The sequence below is a fragment of the Schistocerca serialis genome, chromosome 5, assembly GCF_023864345.2.
Source record: "Schistocerca serialis cubense isolate TAMUIC-IGC-003099 chromosome 5, iqSchSeri2.2, whole genome shotgun sequence".
Lineage (NCBI taxonomy): Eukaryota > Metazoa > Arthropoda > Insecta > Orthoptera > Acrididae > Schistocerca > Schistocerca serialis.
Window position 1 is genome coordinate 35,833,477 of NC_064642.1, and position 21,165 is coordinate 35,854,641.

The following is a 21,165-nucleotide window of genomic DNA, read 5'->3' on the forward strand; positions in this document are numbered from 1 at the left end:
CGTAATGATCACAACGAAAAGATCCGAGAAATTAGAGCAAATACGGAGACTTACAAGCAGTCGTTCTTCCCACGCACAATTCGTGAATGGAACAGGGAAGGGGGGATCAGATAGTGGTACAATAAGTACCCTCCGCCACACACCGTAAGGTGGCTCGCGGAGTATAGATGTAGATGTAGATGTAGATTGTAGGCAAAATGAAACAATTTGATTTCACATGGCGTCTATGAACATGAGTCCCAGTCCAGAACACAGTTGCACTGAAATGCTAATCATTTGCATATGGTAGCATGCACTGCCCTTCGGGCCAATTTAAGGTTTGCTGCATGCCACATTCAAGCTGTTGCAATTTTAAGGGGCAGCAGTGTACTTAATCTTGTGAAATGGAGTTCATAATTAAAAATATATTCCACTGCCATTTCTTCATGCGTATTTCTTAAAATAATTCACTCATTGCAACTAATCTAATAACATATTTATCTCTCTCATTGTTGTAGATATTTTTCAAAATGAGTGAACTGGCAGAGTTTATCTTTACATTACGATTCATAATTATTTATCAAAAATTTTTTCCATGATGCAGTTTGATATCCTTGTGTTGGAACTTTGGCAAAAGAATATGATTTTTGCTGTAAGAACAGTTTCACAAGTTTTCTATATCTGCTGACCCAGTTATTGGTGTCTAAAATTACACTGCCTGCCCATGATTCAGCAATAATTTCAGACAAAATCTTGCAACACAATTTCATTGGCTAGATTCAGCATAGCCTCAGTCTCTAACTTGTATTCATGATGACAACAGTCTCTCTACCTTCTTTTAGACTCATTCTGTTATTGGATTATGTAGGCAGCAATTATCAAGATCTGTGGCATTACATCAAAAATATATTGTTTCTAGAAACTCTATCATCTGTGTGAAGATATTCTGTTGATACACATGCCAGTTTTAGTCATGTTCCTCAGTGAAAATTCATGACAGATTAAAACTGTACTCTGTACTGGGACTCTTATGTTCATAAATGCCATGTGAAATCGACTTGTTTCATTTTGCCTGCAGTAGCATTTGCATTCACTTTACCAGTAAAAGAAGTGTCCCTTCACCCTGAATGGAGGAATTGTAGCATATTTATTGTTTACATAAATTTTATAAAGCAAGGATTTATCCATTTTGTTGCGTATGGTTTGTTGTTTTTACTTCAAATTATAACTTCAGATATGTGCCCTGTGGTGCCCACAGAAGCTGAACCTGAGGAGCAGTTGTCCCCACCACATTTCACACAGCCACTGCAAAACAGCACTGCTCGTGAAGGATCTTCCCATGAACTACGCTGCCATGTTGAAGGCATCCCATTGCCAACTGTACAGTGGTTCAAGGATGGAACATGTGTTGATGCTTCTCCAGATTACGTCATAACATTCAATAATGGAGAAGCGTTACTGCGATTTGAGGAAGTTTTTCTAGAAGATCAAGCTGAATACAGTTGTCGTGCCACTAACCCACTTGGTTCCGATAGCTGCTGTGCTCGTCTCACTGTGGAACGTAAGTAACACATCTATATTTTGCTTGGAAATGATTTTATCTGTTTATTGCAATTGTAAAACTTGTCCTCCTGTGTGTTTAAAGCAGGTCATACAATACATCCACTACACTGAAAATTTTCTATGTAATAATGCACATTTTTTTCTTAACTGTATTAATATCATATTAAGATAAGACTGGAACTAGTTATAGGTCTATTCCTTTTTTAACTCATATAGATAAGCAAGGCTTAAAATTAGTGTGCTGCAAATTTCTGTGCTACTTGTGGATGTCGCTGAAATGTTGTCCCTGCTATTTAAGACTCTGTAGCACCTTAACTCTTTTACCATCTCTAACGTATTAACTTATTCAGGCCAGACACTTCTGATGAAGAATTCCCAGACATGTTTACACATACTGACTTTGATGTCTTGGCCATTTCTGAGATTGAAAAATATCTCATGGTTGTTGAAATGTAAAGCTCAAATCTGTAATGTTAAATGAACTGATTTTATTTTTAAATCTTCTGTTGATCCATCAGTATTATATTTAAAAAATTCATCAGAAGATGAAGAGAATGAGAGCCAATAGACTGAACCAGAAAGAAAATAACTACTCATCATCATCATCACCATTTAAGACTGATTATGCCTTTCAGCGTTCAGTCTGGAGCATAGCTCCCTTATAAAATTCCTCCATGATCCCCTATTCAGTGATAATATTGGTGCCTCTTCTGATGGTAACCTATTACTTCAAAATTATTCTTAACCGAATCCAGGTACCTTCTCCTTGGTCTGCCCCGACTCCTCCTACCCCCTACTGCTGAACCAATGAGTCTCTCGGGTAACCTTGCTTCTCCCACGCATGTAACATGACCCCACCATCTAAGCCTGTTCGCCCTGACTGCTACATCTATAGAGTTCATTCCCAGTTTTTCTTTGACTTCCTCATTGTGGACACCCTCCTGCCATTGTTCCCATCTACTAGTGCCTGCAATCATCCTAGCTACTTTCATATCGGTAACCTCAACCTTATTGATAATGTAACCTGAATCCACCCAGCTTTCGCTCCCATACAACAAAATTGGTCGAAATATTGAACGGTGCACAGATAACTTAGTCTTGGTACTGACTTCCTTTTTGCAGAAGAGAGTAGATCGTAGCTGAGCACTCACTGCTTTAGCTTTGCTACACCTCGCTTCCAGCTCTTTCACTATGTTGGCATCCTGTGAGAATATGCATCCTAAGTACTTGAAACCGTCCACCTGTTCTAACTTTGTTCCTCCTATTTGGCGCTCAATCCGTTTATATCTCTTTCCCACTGACATTACTTTCGTTTTGGAGATGCTAATCTTCATACCATAGTCCTTACATTTCTGATCTAGCTCTGAAATATTACTTTGCAAACTTTCAATCGAATCTGCCATCACAACTAAGTCATCCGCATATGCAAGACTGCTTATTTTGTGTTCACATATCTTAATATCACCCAACCAGTCTATTGTTTTCAGCATATGATCCATAAATAATATGAACAACAGTGGAGACAGGTTGCAGCCTTGTCTCACCCCTGAAACTACTCTGAACCATGAACTCAATTTACTGTCAACTCTAACTGTTGCCTGACTATCCATGTAAAGACCTTTAATTGCTTGTAAAAGTTTGCCTCCTATTCCATAATCTCGTAGAACAGACAATAACTTCCTCCTAGGAACCCGGTCATATGCCTTTTCTAGATCTATAAAGCATAGATACAATTCCCTGTTCCACTCATAACACTTCTCCATTATTTGTTGTAAGCTAAAGATCAGGTCCTCTAAGAGGCCTAAATCCACACTGATTTTCATCCAATTGGTCCTCAACTAATACTCGCACTTTCCTTTCAACAATACCTGAGAAGATTTTACCCACAACGCTGATTAAAGAGATACCTCTGTTGTTGTTACAATCTTTTCTGTTTCCATGTTTAAAGATTGGTGTGATTACTGCTTTTGTCCAGTCTGATGGAACCTGTCCTGACTCCCAGGCCATTTCAATTATCCTGTGTAGCCATATAAGACCTGACATTCCACTGTATTTGATGAGTTCCGACTTAATTTATCCACCCCAGCCACTTTATTGTACTGCAATATATTGACCATTTTCTCCACTTCCTCAAATGTGATCCTATTTCCATCATCATTCCTATCCCATTGTACATCGAAATCTGAAACATTACTCATCGTATTTTCACCTACATTGAGCAACTCTTCAAAATATTCCCTCCATCTGCCCAAGGCATCAACAGGATTCACCAGCAGCTTTCCTGACCTGTCCATAATACTTGTCATTTCCTTCTTACCTCCCTTTCTAAGACTGCTAATTACACTCCAGAATGGTTTTCCAGCAGCTTGACCCAAAGTCTCCAACCTGTTTCCAAAGTCTTCCCAAGATTTCTTCTAGGATGCTGCAATTATCTGTTTGGCTTTGTTTCTTTCTTCAACATAACTTTCTCTGTCTACCTGAGTTCTAGTATGTAGCCATTTTTGATACGCCTTCTTTTTCCTTTTACAGGCTGCCTTGACTGTGTCATTCCACCAAGCTGTTTGCTTCATCCTACCTTTACACACTACTGTTCCAAGACATTCTTTAGCCACTTCTAGTACTGTGTCCCTGTACCTTGTCCATTCCATTTCCAATGACTGTAATTGACTACATTCAACTAACTGGTACCTTTCTGAGATCACTGTTGTGTACTTGTGCCTGATTGCCTTATCCTGAAGTTTCCTCCTACATATGGACCTGATCTCCTGCACTTTCGGCCTCACAATACCTATTTCACTGCAGATTAAATAATGATCAGTGTCATCAAAGAATCCCCTGAATACACGTGTGTCCCTCACAGCCTTCCTGAATTCCTGATCTGTTTTTATATAGTCAATGACAGATCTGGTTCCCCTGCCTTCCCAAGTATACTGGTGAATGTTCTTATGTTTAAAAAAGGAGTTTGTGATTACTTAGCCCATACTGGCACAGAAATCCAAGAGTTGTTTCCCGTTCCTGTTGGCCTCCATATCCTCTCCAAATTTACCCATAACCTTTTCATACCCTTCTGTTCGATTTCCAATCCTGGCATTAAAATCACCCATGAGCAGAACACTGTCCTTGTCCTTTACTCTAACAACTGTACTTGTGAAAAGTATTCTGGGAAGAAACATACTTTTTTGAAACACAGGCTGGAATGAATTATTATTTTATGAATGATCGGCTAATTGAAGATTATCTTTTCTTCTATTTTAAGACACTTTCATGGGTGAAATGTGTAAAAAAGTAAACAAATACTGTGTGTTTGTAAGAAGAAATAGCCCGAGAGAATACTACTACAATGTTTTCATATTCAGTGAATAAATTCTATTCAGTCAGGGGCACAAATAGGATACAGGTAAATATTTAGCCAAAGACATGATGAACTTAGAGAAACCAAGAGTGTTAAAAGGGTATTGTCACAGGAATAAGCAATTAAACTTAAAATAATAGAATACCTGAAATAAACTTCCATGATGCATACTCAGCTGAAATTCGGCGGTGTGCTCCAAATTATTGAGGGGTGAAAGAAATTAATTTCAAGTTGTAATTCTAAATGTAGAAATACTACTGCGCACATGATCTAATGCAAACCACTGCTGCAATAATTTTCTTTCTATGTATAATGTTTTATAGTAATCACTGTTATATTTCATGTGAAGGATTTGTTTAACTCTTTAACTGCACTGGTCGTGTTTACGCACACAGCTTTGTACCTGTCCTTGTGTGCTCTGAATGTGTTTATGCCCATGTAGAGACGTTCAGAGTACCAGGTAGAAGGACTGGTGGCACGCGTAAACACGTTCGATGCACACAGGGACAGGTACAAAGGCACACACGTTAACACATCCAGAGCAGTTAAAACACACGCACACACACACACACACACACACACACACACACAGTGCTCCAGCTCAACATTTGTATTAATGAACATTGTTGCTACCAGTACTGTAGAGAAGAAAAAATATGAAGATATGTCAGCCATAAATTTTATCAATTGAGTAGTCAAAAGAGCAAAAATTAGGCAAAACCATCATGATTTTTCAGTTGCAACCAGATAAATCACAAACAAATTGAATGTCACAAAAAAATTACCTTGCATGTTAGTTATTTTGTGAAACAAGGAGAAAATAAATTTGTCTCGTTATTGTAGTTGCACTAATTTATTCAGTATCTTCAAGTGTTCGTTATTGTTCTTAACTTACAGGCAAGAATGAATAAACATGACATTTGTTAATTACAATGAACTTTGAAACTGTTGCTTTTTATTATTATTTACATGTATTTTGATGTGTTCACAGCTCTTGAACCTACAGAAACCCCTGCTTTCATTGTGCCATTAACAAATGTTATGGCTAGGGCTGGACAGAAGATAAAACTGGAATGTGAAGTTACTGGACTCCCCTCACCACAGATTAGTTGGTCTCATAATAATAAGCCTGTAAAAGAAACTAGGGACTTAAAAGTAAGTTTTGTTCTTAATAAATGATATTAGCTAAGCATGAAAGTAAAAATTGATAAAACATTCTTTGTTACTAAAAAGGAATGGGTGGGGAATAGGAAAACCACATAGCAGTAGCTAAAGAATCTGGAAGCACAGACATAGACACGCAGTGCTGGAGAGAAACTGGTAATGACCCTGATCCACTTGTTCCCATTATAGCAGCAGGTAATTGGACACACTTATCTCAAATGGTGTTGTCAAGGAATTTAATCAATAGTCAATGGTATATTTACAACAGTAGTCTGTTCAATGGAAAAACATTTCTCTAAATCTGTTGACTGAACAGCACTTGGAAAAACACTTATTTCAGATAACAAGGTTATATATTTCCTAAACACTTTTATCACACATGCTGCAATTGCTGAACATATAAAAAACCATCTGCCATTTCATCTGGGAAATACAAAGAAACTGTCTTTTCACGACTCTGCCATATGCCTCATGCCCACGCCCATGCAGTTTTTGTTTAACTTGGAAACAGTTCAAATCAACAGAAATGCTGCCCACTAGTCCCCTCCAACACAAGTTAACAGTTGGCTAAAAATAAATGGACTGTGCACAGAGTGTAGCCCAGCAGTGAAATATGGTGGGCAGCTGGCTGCAGTTGCTTCTCCTGCTCTGCTGACTCCTCACACAATCCTTGGTAGGTTAGAATGCATTGAATCCTCACATAATTTGTTACCAAGATATTGCATAATTTGTCAGTACTGGCTGAAAGTAGAGCATTAACTGATGATACCTTATGCTTCACAAATAACCTTACAATTATTTGAACATATTGCATAGTATTTGTACTACTTGAAAATGTGTTCAGTGAAATTTGCAAGTAACAACACTCCTGTGTTTTCTAGTGTTGGCATGTGGAAACATCATTTTATTGTTTGAAGATCATATTATAACACTAAAAACATTTGTATATGTTAACATTTAATTTTATTTCTGTGTATGGAAAGTATCTTCCATGTTTATGAGTCATTGTCTTCTTCACTCTTTGCAAATGCTGATCTCACATTTATTTTCAAGCTTTTATGCATGTCTGGACCACTGAAAATGTAATTTTGGCTTTGAAATACAAAAATCACATTCACGTGTTCCATTGTTTTATGACTAAAAAGAAAAAAATCGCTTGAGTGCCCCTATCATTTTCGCAATGTCCTATACTAAATAAATGCACAATTAATTACAGTCAAAGGCAATATTGGTTTTTCACCAGTCAGTAAATAAATTGTTGAGTAATCAACAATCATGATCAATGATTGGACATTCTGTTAACGCTAAACAGTGCAAAATGTGTTTTAATACTATGATAATACCACTACATGAAATTCCATAGGATTTTGGTGACAATTGTCCACCTACTTATCACATTTTTCATTTCTGCAAACAAGCTGATGAGGCATTATGGGGTTTCATAATAAAATGGCAATGCATGGTGTAATTTTTAAATAAAATTATTGGTGTAATGCTTTCAAAATGCCATAGTGAGAAGCAGATGCAATAAAATATTAAGAAATATTTACACTGTGTAAGACTGGAACTGTGAGTACCAATATATTGTAGATATGAATCGCTTATTTACTTTGACCTACTTCATTTCATTCATTCATTCATTTCAGTGATCATAAACAGGGCGAGATAAAAATACATTTATTATGAGTTTCATGGAGATTTCCACAGATTACATTTATTTTTAATTTTTGTGTGTAGCTTACATGTAATCAATTGCAAAAAATCTTTTATTTTCTCCAGTTTTAATGGTTTTCTAACGTGTGAAAAGTAATACTTTTGTATAATATGAAATGAAATGTGGTAAGGCTACAAAATTTCTGAATTACTGACCTTGTAGCTTAACATACAGATGACACACTTATCTATCACAGAGAGATGAATTCAGAAAGAAAACACAGTTTTCTAATGAGGTGCTCTAATTTAGTTGATTTCATTTTGTTTCTTTTGTAGAATATTATGAGTATTTTAATTGTAAATTGATGTACTAAGCAAGTCTGCATTCACATTAGTGCCTGACATATCTAAATTATGTTTTTGAAAACCAAATAGAGAATGACTGTTAGTATAACTTCATGTCATTCCTGCTTCTAACAAAAAGGAATTAATCTGCCCAGGGGAGGGGCATGGGATTTAGAGAATTAGAAAAGAGGGATTGTACTGCACCAGATAATCATTTTGTTCCTCTCATATTGTAAGAGAAGTCATAATTTCTTCACTGGTTTGCTATAGACAGATTCTTGTGCTACATCTTTACATTCTAGGTCAACTAGTACATCAGAATAATTTATCATTTATGAAAATTAGCTCTCTTTCATAGTGCACATGATCGAATTGAGCAGTAGGAGAAGAAATTTATTGTATGTTTGTTATATGTAGGTGCAGTATGAAAACAACAAAGCAACACTGGTCATAACAGAAGCTTTTCCAAAAGATGCTGGTATTTATGTAGTGACGGCCAAGAATATAGCAGGTGAGGCATCGAGTTCTTGCAATGTATCTGTGAAAGGACGACTACCAACTGAAACATCAGACTCTGAGCTTGCAAGTGACATGGAACCAACTAAGCCATCCATCCAGGTGCCCCTGAAAGACATTATTGTATTTGAAGGAAAACGAGCAAGACTGGACTGTGTGATAGTGGGACAACCAGAACCAGAGGTAATATGTGATGTTCGAACTATTCAGTATAACATATAAGTCGGTGAAATGTTCTGTTTATTAATAGTTGCTTACTTGTGTATGAAGTCAATTATATCCAATGTAGCTATATGAAATATGGGTGATACTGTCACTTTGAATTCAACATAATGTTGTTGTCAACAATTAAACTTTCAAATGCGTACTTGAAGTTAGTACAACAGGTTATTAAATCGGTAATGTTTGACTCCAGGGACTACATTTAATTTCTGTGTATGTATTATTAGAGGAACCAAATGTTTGTACATCAGTGTTGCCTGAGCAACTGATCACTTCTCTAGATTTCTGGCTTCTGATACAGAGATGCTGAAGTTGTGTGTCCACATGATTGTTTGCTGTAAGTAGACTTTTGTGGAGGATGAAGTGAGAGGTCTGTTTAAGCATTAAAGATTTCATAAGCAGCTATCTGTATCAAGCAGCAGCAACACTGAAAAGCATGCTCCCCAAATCATGTCAAACCAAAAGACTTACAGTTAGTAGTATGGCTTACTATAGTGTTATCCAAATTTATTTACACTGTGGTTCAACTGAACCCAATTAGGCCAGAAAATGAGGAGCTCTCTCTTCCTGCATTTGCCGTGACAAAGGAAAAGTCATTAATGTCTTATTTATGTTTCTATCTACTATTCAGTATTTCTTTGCATGGTTAATATTCAGTTTTCATCATATTATCATATAAATGCTAAGCGGACTTTTTAACCTCTTACTCTGAATCTGAAATTTACAGGTGATATGGTATCACGATGACCGACCAGTAAAAGAATCAACAGATATTCAGCTACTCTTCCAAGGTGATCGCTGTTCATTAATCATTCAGGAGGCCTATTTGGATGATGCTGGGGAGTATAAAGTAGTGGCAATCAACTCTGCAGGAGAAGCTAACAGCAAATGCAGCCTTTCTGTCAAATGTAAGATATGATGACTGTTACAATTAGTAATCATTATTAAGGAACTAGAACATAATAACAAGCCATAATCATTTATTTTCTAGAAATTAAAATCACCTATATATTAAGAGGAAACATAGAGTTTGGCTAAAAATGGAAGTTTTTACTGTTTTAATGTACTGCATTTCCATGTCACATATTTTGGCTCAAGAATTGTTTGAAAAATGACAACAAATTTTGCTTGCTATGTCTGAGTGCACCTGGGACACTATATATTTGTAGGAAGGTCTTTGATGGACTAACTACAGAGTTATGTGTAGTTGGGGTGTTCAGTACCTTTTATTAACCTTTTTATTGAGTCCTTAGAGAGAAACTATAAGGTCCTGACATTCTAATCACTGTATTGGAAGAGATATGTCATATGTAGCCAGTATTTGACTCAAAACTGAGAAAAATTGGAAATGTAAATAAAAAAAAGTGATGAAAAGAAAGAAAGAAAGAAAGAAATTTGTGAAATGAAATGAGTATCTCACTACCACTGAGACATACAAGTATCAAATATAATATTAATTAATCATGAAAAGCCACATTGATGATTTGGGACTATGACAGGAGTGTGTGTGTGTGTGTGTGTGTGTGTGTGTGTGTGTGTGTGCGCGCGCGCGCGCGCGTACTTTCTCCCATAATTTTATCAGTGATGAATCTCCTTAGCATAGCCTGCACCCCAGTGCCTTTGACATCTGCTGGAGGTATGAAGGGTCATTATTTTCAGGTATAAACAGCACATTCACACTCTTAAGTTATAGTGTATTAGAATCTATTTTATGATTCAGTGCCTGGTTAATCAAGAAACATTATTAGACTGTGATAGTCACACTCAGAGTGACCTGTCACACTCAGAGTGACCTGAAACACTATATTCCAAGTTAAAATCATCATATTCTGAAATGAAAAGTAAAGTTTCAGGAATTAGAAGTTCATCCTTCAGCATCTAGTGGGGGAAATCAATATCACACAGATAAAATCTGAACTCAAAAGAAATTGCAAGGTTACATGAAAATGAGAGATAAGTTAACACAGAAAAAATGCCTTCAATAGCACTGACAAAGTCGAAACTCAGGACGTGTAAGGGGCACTCCAATAAAAACTGAACACCTGCCATAATACACAGTCTGTGTGACTGGTGGCCCCACTGTTGTTATGTTTTGATGCTGTCACTGCTGTGGTAGAGGAAAAGCATAGTGTCACATCATAGGTGCACACAGTTATTAGGTTTTGATCTTGGTTGTTGGTGGACTGGTCTAGTGTGTTCGTCCACTTGTTGGCAAGCAGGCAAGCAAGGAAGAGCACAGAGGTGTGGTTTGTTCCCTGGTGGCTGAGAGTGCTTTAGTATGCGAATTTCATAATCACATGCCCGCTGTGTACGGTGAACACTGCATGTCTCTGATGTGTGTGCACGAATGGCAGAGGAGATTTCAGAGAGGGGGCACATCACTACAAGGCAATCTGCACACAGGACAGGCCCATTAAGCCATTACCCATGATATGATGGAGCGGATTGATGGCCTTATCCAGGGACACCAATCAATTATTAAGGATAAAAGTTGTGTTTAGGTTGGCATTAGCCACGGCTCCGTGCATGCCATCATCAAAGAACACTTGCATTACCAAAACATTTTTGTGCTCAATGGGTGCCACATTGACTGACGAAGAGACAAAAGATCAATAGAATTTGTTAATGAAGAGTAGGATAGTAAACAATAATTGTGATGATACTAAATAAAGTACTGAATTAAAAATTCCCAAATTTTACCCCTTCAGAAGACATCCATCCCGTACCATTTCTAAAATCTTTTGAAGATGTGTTACTGGATTCTTGGACAGATTACAATAACATACGATTTGTGACTAGCCATATGACAGGTGACACAGCACAGCAGGGCGTGCTAAAATTAGAAGATTTTACAACTTATTGTGATTTCAGAACTGCTTTCAAATCTAAATACTAGAACAAAGTGCACAAAATAAATTATGACTTTAACTTTTAAATTACAAAATTTATAACAGTAATTCGTGGGAAAGCTGTAGAGATTTTGTAGAGTGGCACATTAACAAGGCAAAGTAGTTAGATGATCCAATAGGAGAAGAACACTTGTATTGTATTGTATGTTAACCGGGGACCTAGAAACGATGGAGAGGCTACATCCCTGCTGCTGCCGCAGTGGTCCGCAACCCCACAACAACCACCGCAGTCCACTTCACCCCTCCGCGGCCCCACCCCGAACCCAGGGTTATATAAGAACACTTACTGGGGTTAGGAATTAACCGATTATCATATAGAGTAAGGAACAAACTAATAGGAAAGAATTGGACAAAAGTTACCAGTTTATTGGCATGCTTAGAACAACTTGACACAGTGGAAAGACAGTCGGAGATGGCAAACAAGTAAAGTTAGCAAATAAATCAAGATTTGTTCTGGATTAAACTGTCAGATGAATTATAAATGACCAGTAAACTGTAAAAAAATTTTTTAAAAGTAGTTTATATCATTTTTCTTGATGGGAGCAAACTGTTGTCATATCAGTCTTCTTCTCTTGATAAGAATCTTTGTAATTAGTTTTGTCTTCTTGATTTTTAATTCTCAGTTTAGTCTTCTTTCCTTCAAGGTTTGTTTCACTTCAGGGTCACCATGTGTGAGAGTTTGGTCGTACATGTTTTTGAAATGAATTAACATCTGCCCTATTGTATTCGTTGAACTTCCGACTAGATGAAAGTGTCTTAAAATCTTGATCAATGTCAATGTGTGGTAAACAAGAACTCTGACAACTTAGAACTGCAGTCAGATTTCATTACATGTTGACTATAAATCAGACACCAGCTTAGTATGTGTCTTCATGTTTGACATCCAGTTCTGGTTATAAGATTCAACCAATTAAACAAATTGCTATTATGAAAAGATTCAGTATATACTGTTATTATTGTTTATATACACTGAAGCACCAAAGAAAGTAGTACAACATGCATATTCAAATATAGAGATATTTAAACAGGCAGAATACAGAGCTGTGGTTGGCAATGTCTATATAAGACAACAATTGTCTGGTGCAGCTGTTATATCAGTTACTGCTGCTACAGTGGCAGGTTATCAAGATTTAAGTGAGTTTGAAGATGGTATTATAGTCGGCGCACTAGTGATGGGACACAGCATCTCCGAGGGGATTTTCCCACATGACCAATTCACGAATGCACCGTGAATATCAGGAATCCTGTAAAACATCAGATCTCTGACATCGCTTTGGCCGGAAGAAGATCCTGCAAGAGCGGGACCAATGATGACTGAAGAGAAGAGAAATGTGCAACGTGAGAGAAGTGCAACCCTTACGCAAATGCTGTAGATTTCAATGCTGGACCATCAACAAGGGTCAGCGTAAAATCATTCAACAAAACATCATCAGTATGGGCTTTTGGAACCAAAGGCCCATTCATGTACCCTTGATGATGGCCCATTCATGTACCCTTAATGACTGCATGACACAAAGCTTTATGCCTTGCCTGTGTCTGTGAACACCAACATTGAACTGTTCATGTTGGAAACATGTTGCCTGGTCGCACGAGTCTCATTTCAAATTGTATCGAGCAGAAGGACACGTATGGGTATGGATACAACCTCACGAATCAATAGACCCTCCATGTCAGCAGGGGACTGTAGAAGCTGGTGGAGGCCCCGTAATGGTGTGGGGCTGTGGGGCACATGCAGTTGGAGTGATATGGGACCCCCGTACATCTAGATATGACTCTGATGAGTGACAAGTACGTAAGCATCCTGTCTGATCACCTGCATCCATTCAGGTCCATTGTGCATTCTGACAGACTTGGGCTATACCAGCAGGACAATGCGAGACCCCACACATCCAGAATTGCTACAGGGTGGCTCCAAGAACACTCTTAAGACACTTCCACTGGCCAGAGGTGTGGCGGCTGACCTTGTTGTGCTGGCAAGTGACGCAGCTGCATGCTCAGGTTTGACAGACCCGTTCTGACACAAGACGCGTGGTGGCTCGAACGCCCGGCTGGGCTAGGTTACGCAGGGCGCCGAAAAACTGTCGGCGCAGCTCGGGTGGGAGCAAAGGGCGTAGGGTGCCGGTCGAAGAATCACATCACACCACACCTCATCGGAAATGCCAGGACATTTGGCCTTTGTGAAAACAAGCTATGTTTGTGGGTTCCATAGGAGAGCCAGAGAATCTTCATCAGGAGCTTGGAGGGAGGCTAGATCGGAAAGATCAATGATGCGGGAAACAGCACTGATCCATGAGAAGAAATCTGCAGTGACATTATCTGCACCCTTGATGTAACGGATGTCCATTGTGAATTGAGAAACCAGGTCAAAGTGACGGTAACGTCGAGGGGGTGGATCCTCAGGTGGGTTGCAGAACGCTTTTGCCAGTGGTTTGTGATCTGTGAGGACGAAAAACGAACATCCCTCGATGTTGGGGCGGAAATGTTTGATTGTTTTGTAAACAGCAAGGAACTCTCTATTGAATGCAGAATGTTTTCTCTCAGCCGTAGATAGTTTCTTCGAGAAGAAATGAAGGGAAGACACCGTGTCGCCCTTGCGTTGTTGCAACACTGCCCCCACCGTGATGTCGCTGGCGTCCGTAGTGATGAATAACTTGGCCGAGGGGTCGGGGTGGGCGAGTGTCACAGTGAGTGTGAGCTAAAGAAGTCTTCAGAGCCTTGAAGGCCTCTAGCATCGGAGCAGTCCAAGAGACGGGTTTGATACCAAAAGTTTGTTTGCCTGATAGCGCATCCATCAGGGGTGCCTGAACAGCGACAGCGGGAGGCAGATGGTGATGATAGTAATTGATGGTGCCAAGGAAACGGTGTAACTCTTTGTAAGTAGCTGGGGATGGCAGAGACGTGATAGCCTGCACACGAGATTTGGGAGGCTGTATTCCCTCAGTGGAGATGGTGTAACCTAGGAAGGAGACTGACACCTGGTGGTCTGGAGGACCGTAGACTGATGATTTTCATGTTCCTCCGCTGAGCTGCTGAAAATGAGAGTTGTCGTCCAGATAAGCAAAGCAAAACTCGAACTGTCACAAGATAGAGTCAATGAAACGTTGCCACGTTCTTTAGGTCGAATGGCATGAAGTGGTATTGGAATAAACTGAGTGGCGTGATAATAGCCGTCTTAGGAATGTCTTCCGGCACCACGGATATCAGGTGGTAGGGGCATTTACAGACAATAACACTGCAAATTGTGGTGCCAGGTAACATATGAGTGAAGTCATTGATGTTTGGCACTGGATAATTGTCCATGACGGTACGAGCGTTTAAACATCTGTAACCACCGGACATTCGAAAAGAGCTGTCATGTTTGAGGACGAGGTGGATTGGTGAAGACCAGTTGCTGTCTGAAGGTTGCGGAATACCTGCCACTAAAAGTTCATTAATCTGCTGCCGGGCCGCGCGCAACTTGATAGGGTTGAGGCATCGGACCTTATGCCTAATAGGAGGGCCGGCAGTGGTAACTATCTTGTGTGTCATTCCATCAGTGACGGAAGAAACTGAGAACTGCACATGAGATTGGTTAAGGTCCTGGCACCGAGTCCTCCGGACAAGTAGGGCGCAACGAGGTGTAGCCATTAGCATGAGTGGGGAAAGGTAGCACAAAAGTCACATGTCTCTTACGGAAGCACGGTATGCGCTTGTGTGGAGGGAGTGGGTGTGCACGTAGCACCAAGCGAAGGGGAACTGGCGGCGACTGTCCACTGTTAACCATGCACTGGACAACCGGCACGAGCGAGAGCACCTCTGGCATTGCACATGGGGCCACAATGGCCGCTGGGTCATGTTGCCGGTGAGTGAGAGAGGAGGAATGTTTGTCAACATGCGCGGTAGCTGTCCAAGAGGTGGGCATGGTCGCAGCGTGCGCACAACTCTCATTAGCAGCACTTTTTGAAACACACGGCACTGGAGAAGGCGAGTGCGATGGTGGGGTTGGAACTTCACACGCAAGTAAAGTTTGTGGGCTAACCTGGTGAGAGTTCAAGCTACGCTCAGCTGAGCAATTTTGTTTATGTGGCAGCACCATGGACTGCAGTTGCAGAAGCAAGGTACGAGCTGCGACGAGCTCACTGTAAGTGGATGGATGCGTTGTTTCAGCTTCTTGTTGTCCTGGCAGAGTTACATCCCCAAGTTGTATTCTGACAGTAGGTCGGTAACGTAGGTCACAATGTTCCCCACGAGGGCGGAGCACTCGCGTATGATATCATATGTTGTGGTGGAAACAGAGCGTTGGACGTAGGTGCTGATGATGGTATGTGAGTGTTCGTAGTATGGTGGAGCACTGAACCCTGTACGACATTCGGAGATAGTTCGTAATAGGACAAAAAATCCATACCGAGGATTGGTTCATTGATGTCGGCAATGTAGCACGTCCACGGAAAATGTAGAGAAGGAGATGGGGCCACCGTAACCTTTACTGAGCCTGAGGTAGGTTAACGTCGACGCGTTGACAGCTCGTAGAAGTGACTTCGTGTCCTCCCTCACACCCCCCCACCCCCCCCACCCCCCACCCACACGCCCCACCCCCACCCCGTCCGTCCTCCTCGTAGAGAATCTTGATTATTAACTCTTGTGGTGAGCAGGAAACTTGTTCCATTATAGTCTTCTTTGCAAACTCATATTTTGGTGCAGGCAGTTGCGAAGGAGCAGGTCACAAATCAAATCCGGATGGTTGTGGAGGTGTGTGACGAGGCACAGAAACTTTGAGTTGTCATCAGACACATTATGTAACTCAAACAGATGCTCGATGAGCGCGAACCATGATGCCAGGTTGTCCACGTGTAAGGACAGTAGTTTCGGCAGGCGACCAGGAGGGGGTGATGACGGCTGCTTCGGTGACTCCTGGGGTAGCGGCTGAACTGAGGTTAAGTCAGAGGCTGACATGGTAGACCCAGATTGAAACCAGGTGAGCGAATCTGTAGTAGCAGCAGCAGCAGCTGGCATAGTTGACTGTGTGTCACGAAAACACGACGCGGCAGGCATGGATGGTACCGTGGAAATGGGCTGATGGGCAGCACACGAGGGGGGGCCCGGAAACTGGACCATGAGTGACGAGTGCTGGATGGAAATGACCTGCTTCTGGAACAGGGCGAGAGGCCGGCACGGCAAATACAGGCAGTGCTGTGGGAGTGGCAGGCGGTTGACTGACCAAAAACGGGGACCCCTGCAAGTGAGGTGGGGGCGGACGGGGGTTGAGAACGCCACCCATGTGGAAACTATCTGATGCATAACATGCCTGTAGTGTGTGTGGCAGGCCACTGAGATGAGGTAAGGGGTCCATGTTATGTGAAACACTGAACTGTACATGTAAATTAGATACAACTGGAACACCACGTGCGGGGAACGGATCCGGCATGGTTTGTAGTAATGGCGGCGTTGCACATGGCCCAACAATAACTGATGTAGCATGCTGGTGGGTGGCTAAACACGTGTTCGAATGGAGATCACTTTGTTCTTGAAACACTCGATTTGAAGAGACACAATTAGAAATATTTTTGAGCTCACATTTCACTGTCAGATGGGCATAATCTGGTTATGCGAAGCCTGAGTCCATTGTTCACTCTAACTGCATAGTTGTCGACTGTTGGAAACTAATGAGGTTAGCACATGGCGTTGGTTGAACAGAGTTGTGCTTCCACATCTTCGAACAAGGCATTGTTTGGCATGGTCATTGCGTAGTGCATATAACCTGTTGCATAAACACTGGTGCAGAAGACGCAAAACACGAACGAAATGCGGGGTCACCACTATGGGAATGGGATCGCTAATCGGGATATAGAAAACTTAATTCCCATATATGTCGTAGCTCATGTATATAGTAGAGGGAAACATTCCATGTGGAAAAAATATATATCTAAAAACAAATATTCTGTAACTTACCAAACGAAAGCGTTGGTATGTTGATAGAGACAATAACAAACACAAACACACACACAAATTTCAAGCTTTTGCAACCCAAGGTTGCTTCATCAGGAAAGAGGGAAGGAGAGGGAAAGACAAAAGGATGTGGGTTTTAAGGGAGAGGGTAAGGAGTCATTCCAATCCCGGGAGCGGAAAGATTTACCTTGGGGGGAAAAAGGGACAGGTATACACTCGCACACACACACATATCCATCCGCACATATACAGACACAAGCAGACATATGTAAAGGCACCTTTTTAGTTTCTTTTTACCCAGACATGTTTCAGCACTTTTTGTGCTGTCTTCAGTGGGTTATATGATTTTCTTATTTTAAAATTGTTGTTATGTATTGACATTTGGAGAAACTTTTGGTACAAAATATTTCCAATTGTGAATGAATAATTGTTGTAAATGTTATTCATCATTTGTTTACAGTTCACAGTTGAGATATGTATTAATTCTCTGATGCACTGTATGTTGTTTATTACCTTGTGTTTAGAGTTCTAGTTATAGCTTAATTGGCAAAAGAGTGGATGTATGCATTAGTTTACATACCTTACGTGAAGCTACTGGGTATTTATGTTGGTAGGTAGTCTGCTGAACAATCTACAACTTGTCATCTGCAAACAGCAAAACATAATTTTTATTTTTCTGTTAATTATGCATTTACGAATGGAAATGAGCACATATCATGTTTGTTTGTGTGTAACCTGTGGCTTTGATGTTGTAGTGTTTTCTCAAATGTTTTGGCGAGGTGAATACGCTGATTTCTGTGACTTATCTTCATTTGACAACACACTTTCTATAAATTTTCAGACGTGTGCAGAGTTTTCTCCACCGTTACGTGTTGTTGTAGCTGTGTAGTATTCATTTGTTTTGTGGCATGTTTTTCTGGGTGAGGCATGCAAGTTGTTCAAAGTAATTCTCAGAGAATGCATTTAGTGCAATTTGGAAGATGTTTTCTGTCTACCACCGGCTTTGAACATGTATTTTCGCCAACAAATCGAAGGTAGATTGAAGTCTCCACCAGTTTTAACTGTATGAGTGGGGTACTTATTTGTAATGAGATTCAAGTTTTCTTTGAAGCGTTCAGCTATTATATCACCTGAGTCATGGGGTCAGTAGAAGGAGCCAATTATTATTTTGGTATGACTGTTGAGTGTAACCTCTACCCATAGTAATTCGCAGGAACTATCTATTTCAACTTCACTACAAGATAAACTACTACCAATTGACACAAACACATCACCATCTACTTTATTTAATCTATCCTTTCTGAACACGGTTTGCACCTCCGTAAAAATTTCGGCAGAATTTATCTCCGGCTTTAGCCAGCTTTCTGTTCCTATAACGATTTCAGCTTCAGTGCTTTCTATCAGCGCTTGAAGCTCTGGTACTTTTCCAACACAGCTATGATTTTGACAAGAACAGCCCTATCGCTGAACTGTTCACTGTAACACACTCTTTGCCCTACCTTTCTGTTCCTAACGAATCCTACTCCCATTATACAAGGATTGTTCCAAAGGTAAGGTTCCCATATGTTTTACAAATAAAAAACATTGTTTATTGTTATTGATTTATACATCATTGGAAAGCTTACACTTTTGTCTATTTTTCAACATAGTCTCCATTTTTTTCGACACACTTTTGAAGACTGTGCTCCAGGTTTTGTATTCCTAAGTCGAAGAACTCTCTCGTTGACCCATTGAGGAAGCGTGTGACATCTGCTCAGACTTCATCGTTGCTCCTGAAATGTTTGCCACCTAAGTGTTCCTTTAGCTTGGGGAAGAGATGATAATCGCTCGGGGCTAAGTCCAGGCTTTGTGGAGGATAGGGCATAACAGTCTACCCAAAGTTCTTCAAAAGCTCCTGTGTTTGATGAGCGACGTGGGGTCAAGTGTTGTCGTGAAGAAGCACTACTGCCTCCATCAGTCATCCTCTCTGGCTCACCGGAGTTTGGTCAATGTTTCACAATATCTGTCTGAGTTTATTGTCATACCAGGTTGCATAAAATCGATGAGGAGTATCCCCTTACGATCCCAAAACACAGTCACCATAACCTTTCCTGCTGATTGCATTTGTTTGAATTTCTTTGGTGGTGGTGAACCAGACTTAGTCCCCAGCAATTATCACCTCTTCCTCAAGCTAAAGGAACACTTAGGTGGCATACGCTTCAAGAGCAATGACGAAGTCTGAGCAGAGGTCACATGCTTCCTCAACGGGTTGGCGGGGAACCGTCTTCAAAAGTCTGCCAAAAAAATGGAGACTATGTTGAAAAATAGACAAAAGTGTAAGCTTTTCAACAATGTATAAATTAATAACAATAAACAATGTTTTCTATTTGTAAAAAATATGAAAACTTTACTTTTAGTACAACCCTCGTATCATTTTCTGCTGCTATCGATATTATCCTATACTCATCTGATCAGAAATCCTTGTCTCCTTTCCATTTCACTTCACTGACCCCTACTATATCTAGATTGAGTCTTTACATTTCCCTTTTCGGATTTTGTAGCTTTCCTGCCACATTCAAGTGTCTGACATTCCACACCACGAGTCATAGAACATTATCCTTTCGTGAGTTATTCAGTCTTTTTCTCATGGTCACCTCCCCCTTGGCAGTCCCCTCCCTGAGATCTGAATGGTTGACTATTCTGGAATCTTTTGGCAATGGAGAGATCGTCATGACAATTTTTCAATTACAGGCCACACCTCCTGGGGATACATGTTATGTGTCTTTAAATGCAGTGGTTTCCATTGCCTTCTACATCATCATGCCGTTGATCATTGCTAATTCTTCCACCGTTAGAGGCAGTTTCCCACCCCAAAGACAAGAGACTGCTCTGAAGCTCTGTCTGCTCCTCCTCCCTCTTTGACAAGTTTTGCCAGTCTTTATCCTATGATATATATATGGACCCTACTTTGTTCCTCTCCGATGTGTATTTCCATACCTTTGATGTGAATGGCATCCCATTGTCAATATCTGCTTAGATATATACACTTTCTCAAAATAGCCCTTTCTCATTCTCTCCACTTTTGTCCTGCTGTTTGCTTGACTCAGTTTTTGCTTGATTTCATTGAAAACTCTCTCTCACTATTGTGTCCACTGCGAATTATTATTATTATTATTTTCGATTATTCCCATTTAAGAGAGCGTTTGAACTTGAATTCCTTTATGATGATTGTTTGTGTTTTTTCTGAGCCCAAATTTTCTTCATGTGTTCACTGTGTTGTTTCTTTCGCTCCGCTGTCCATTTGCATCCTGGTCTCTTCTGTGTTGTGGTGTCAAGTTTATGTTTTTTGGTGATGTTCCTGAATTCAGTTCTGTTTTCTGCATTGTTTACTGTTATTTGTGCTTGTCTGAGGTCCTCTTCAACTTCTTTTATCCATTTTGTTTTTCCCCTGCCTGAGTTGATGACTTTAAGAATTCGCTTTGAAATTCTGTTTTCATTCATCCTGTGGATATGTCCGTAGAACTGCATTCTTCTTTTCCTTACTGTATCTGTAATCTT

The 21,165-nt window shown here is 40.2% G+C and overlaps 1 protein-coding gene across 4 annotated transcripts in view; it reads left to right on the plus strand.

Moving 5' to 3' along the window:
• Window positions 1-21,165, plus strand: part of LOC126481027 (titin) — an 804,028-nt gene that overhangs the window by 590,047 nt on the left and 192,816 nt on the right. For all 4 annotated transcript variants that reach the window (XM_050104491.1, XM_050104492.1, XM_050104490.1 and 1 more), the window contains 4 exons: window positions 1,238-1,540; window positions 5,886-6,049; window positions 8,474-8,755; window positions 9,522-9,702. In XM_050104491.1, coding sequence (XP_049960448.1) covers window positions 1,238-1,540; window positions 5,886-6,049; window positions 8,474-8,755; window positions 9,522-9,702 — 930 coding nt within the window. The remainder of the gene's footprint in view (window positions 1-1,237; window positions 1,541-5,885; window positions 6,050-8,473; window positions 8,756-9,521; window positions 9,703-21,165) is intronic.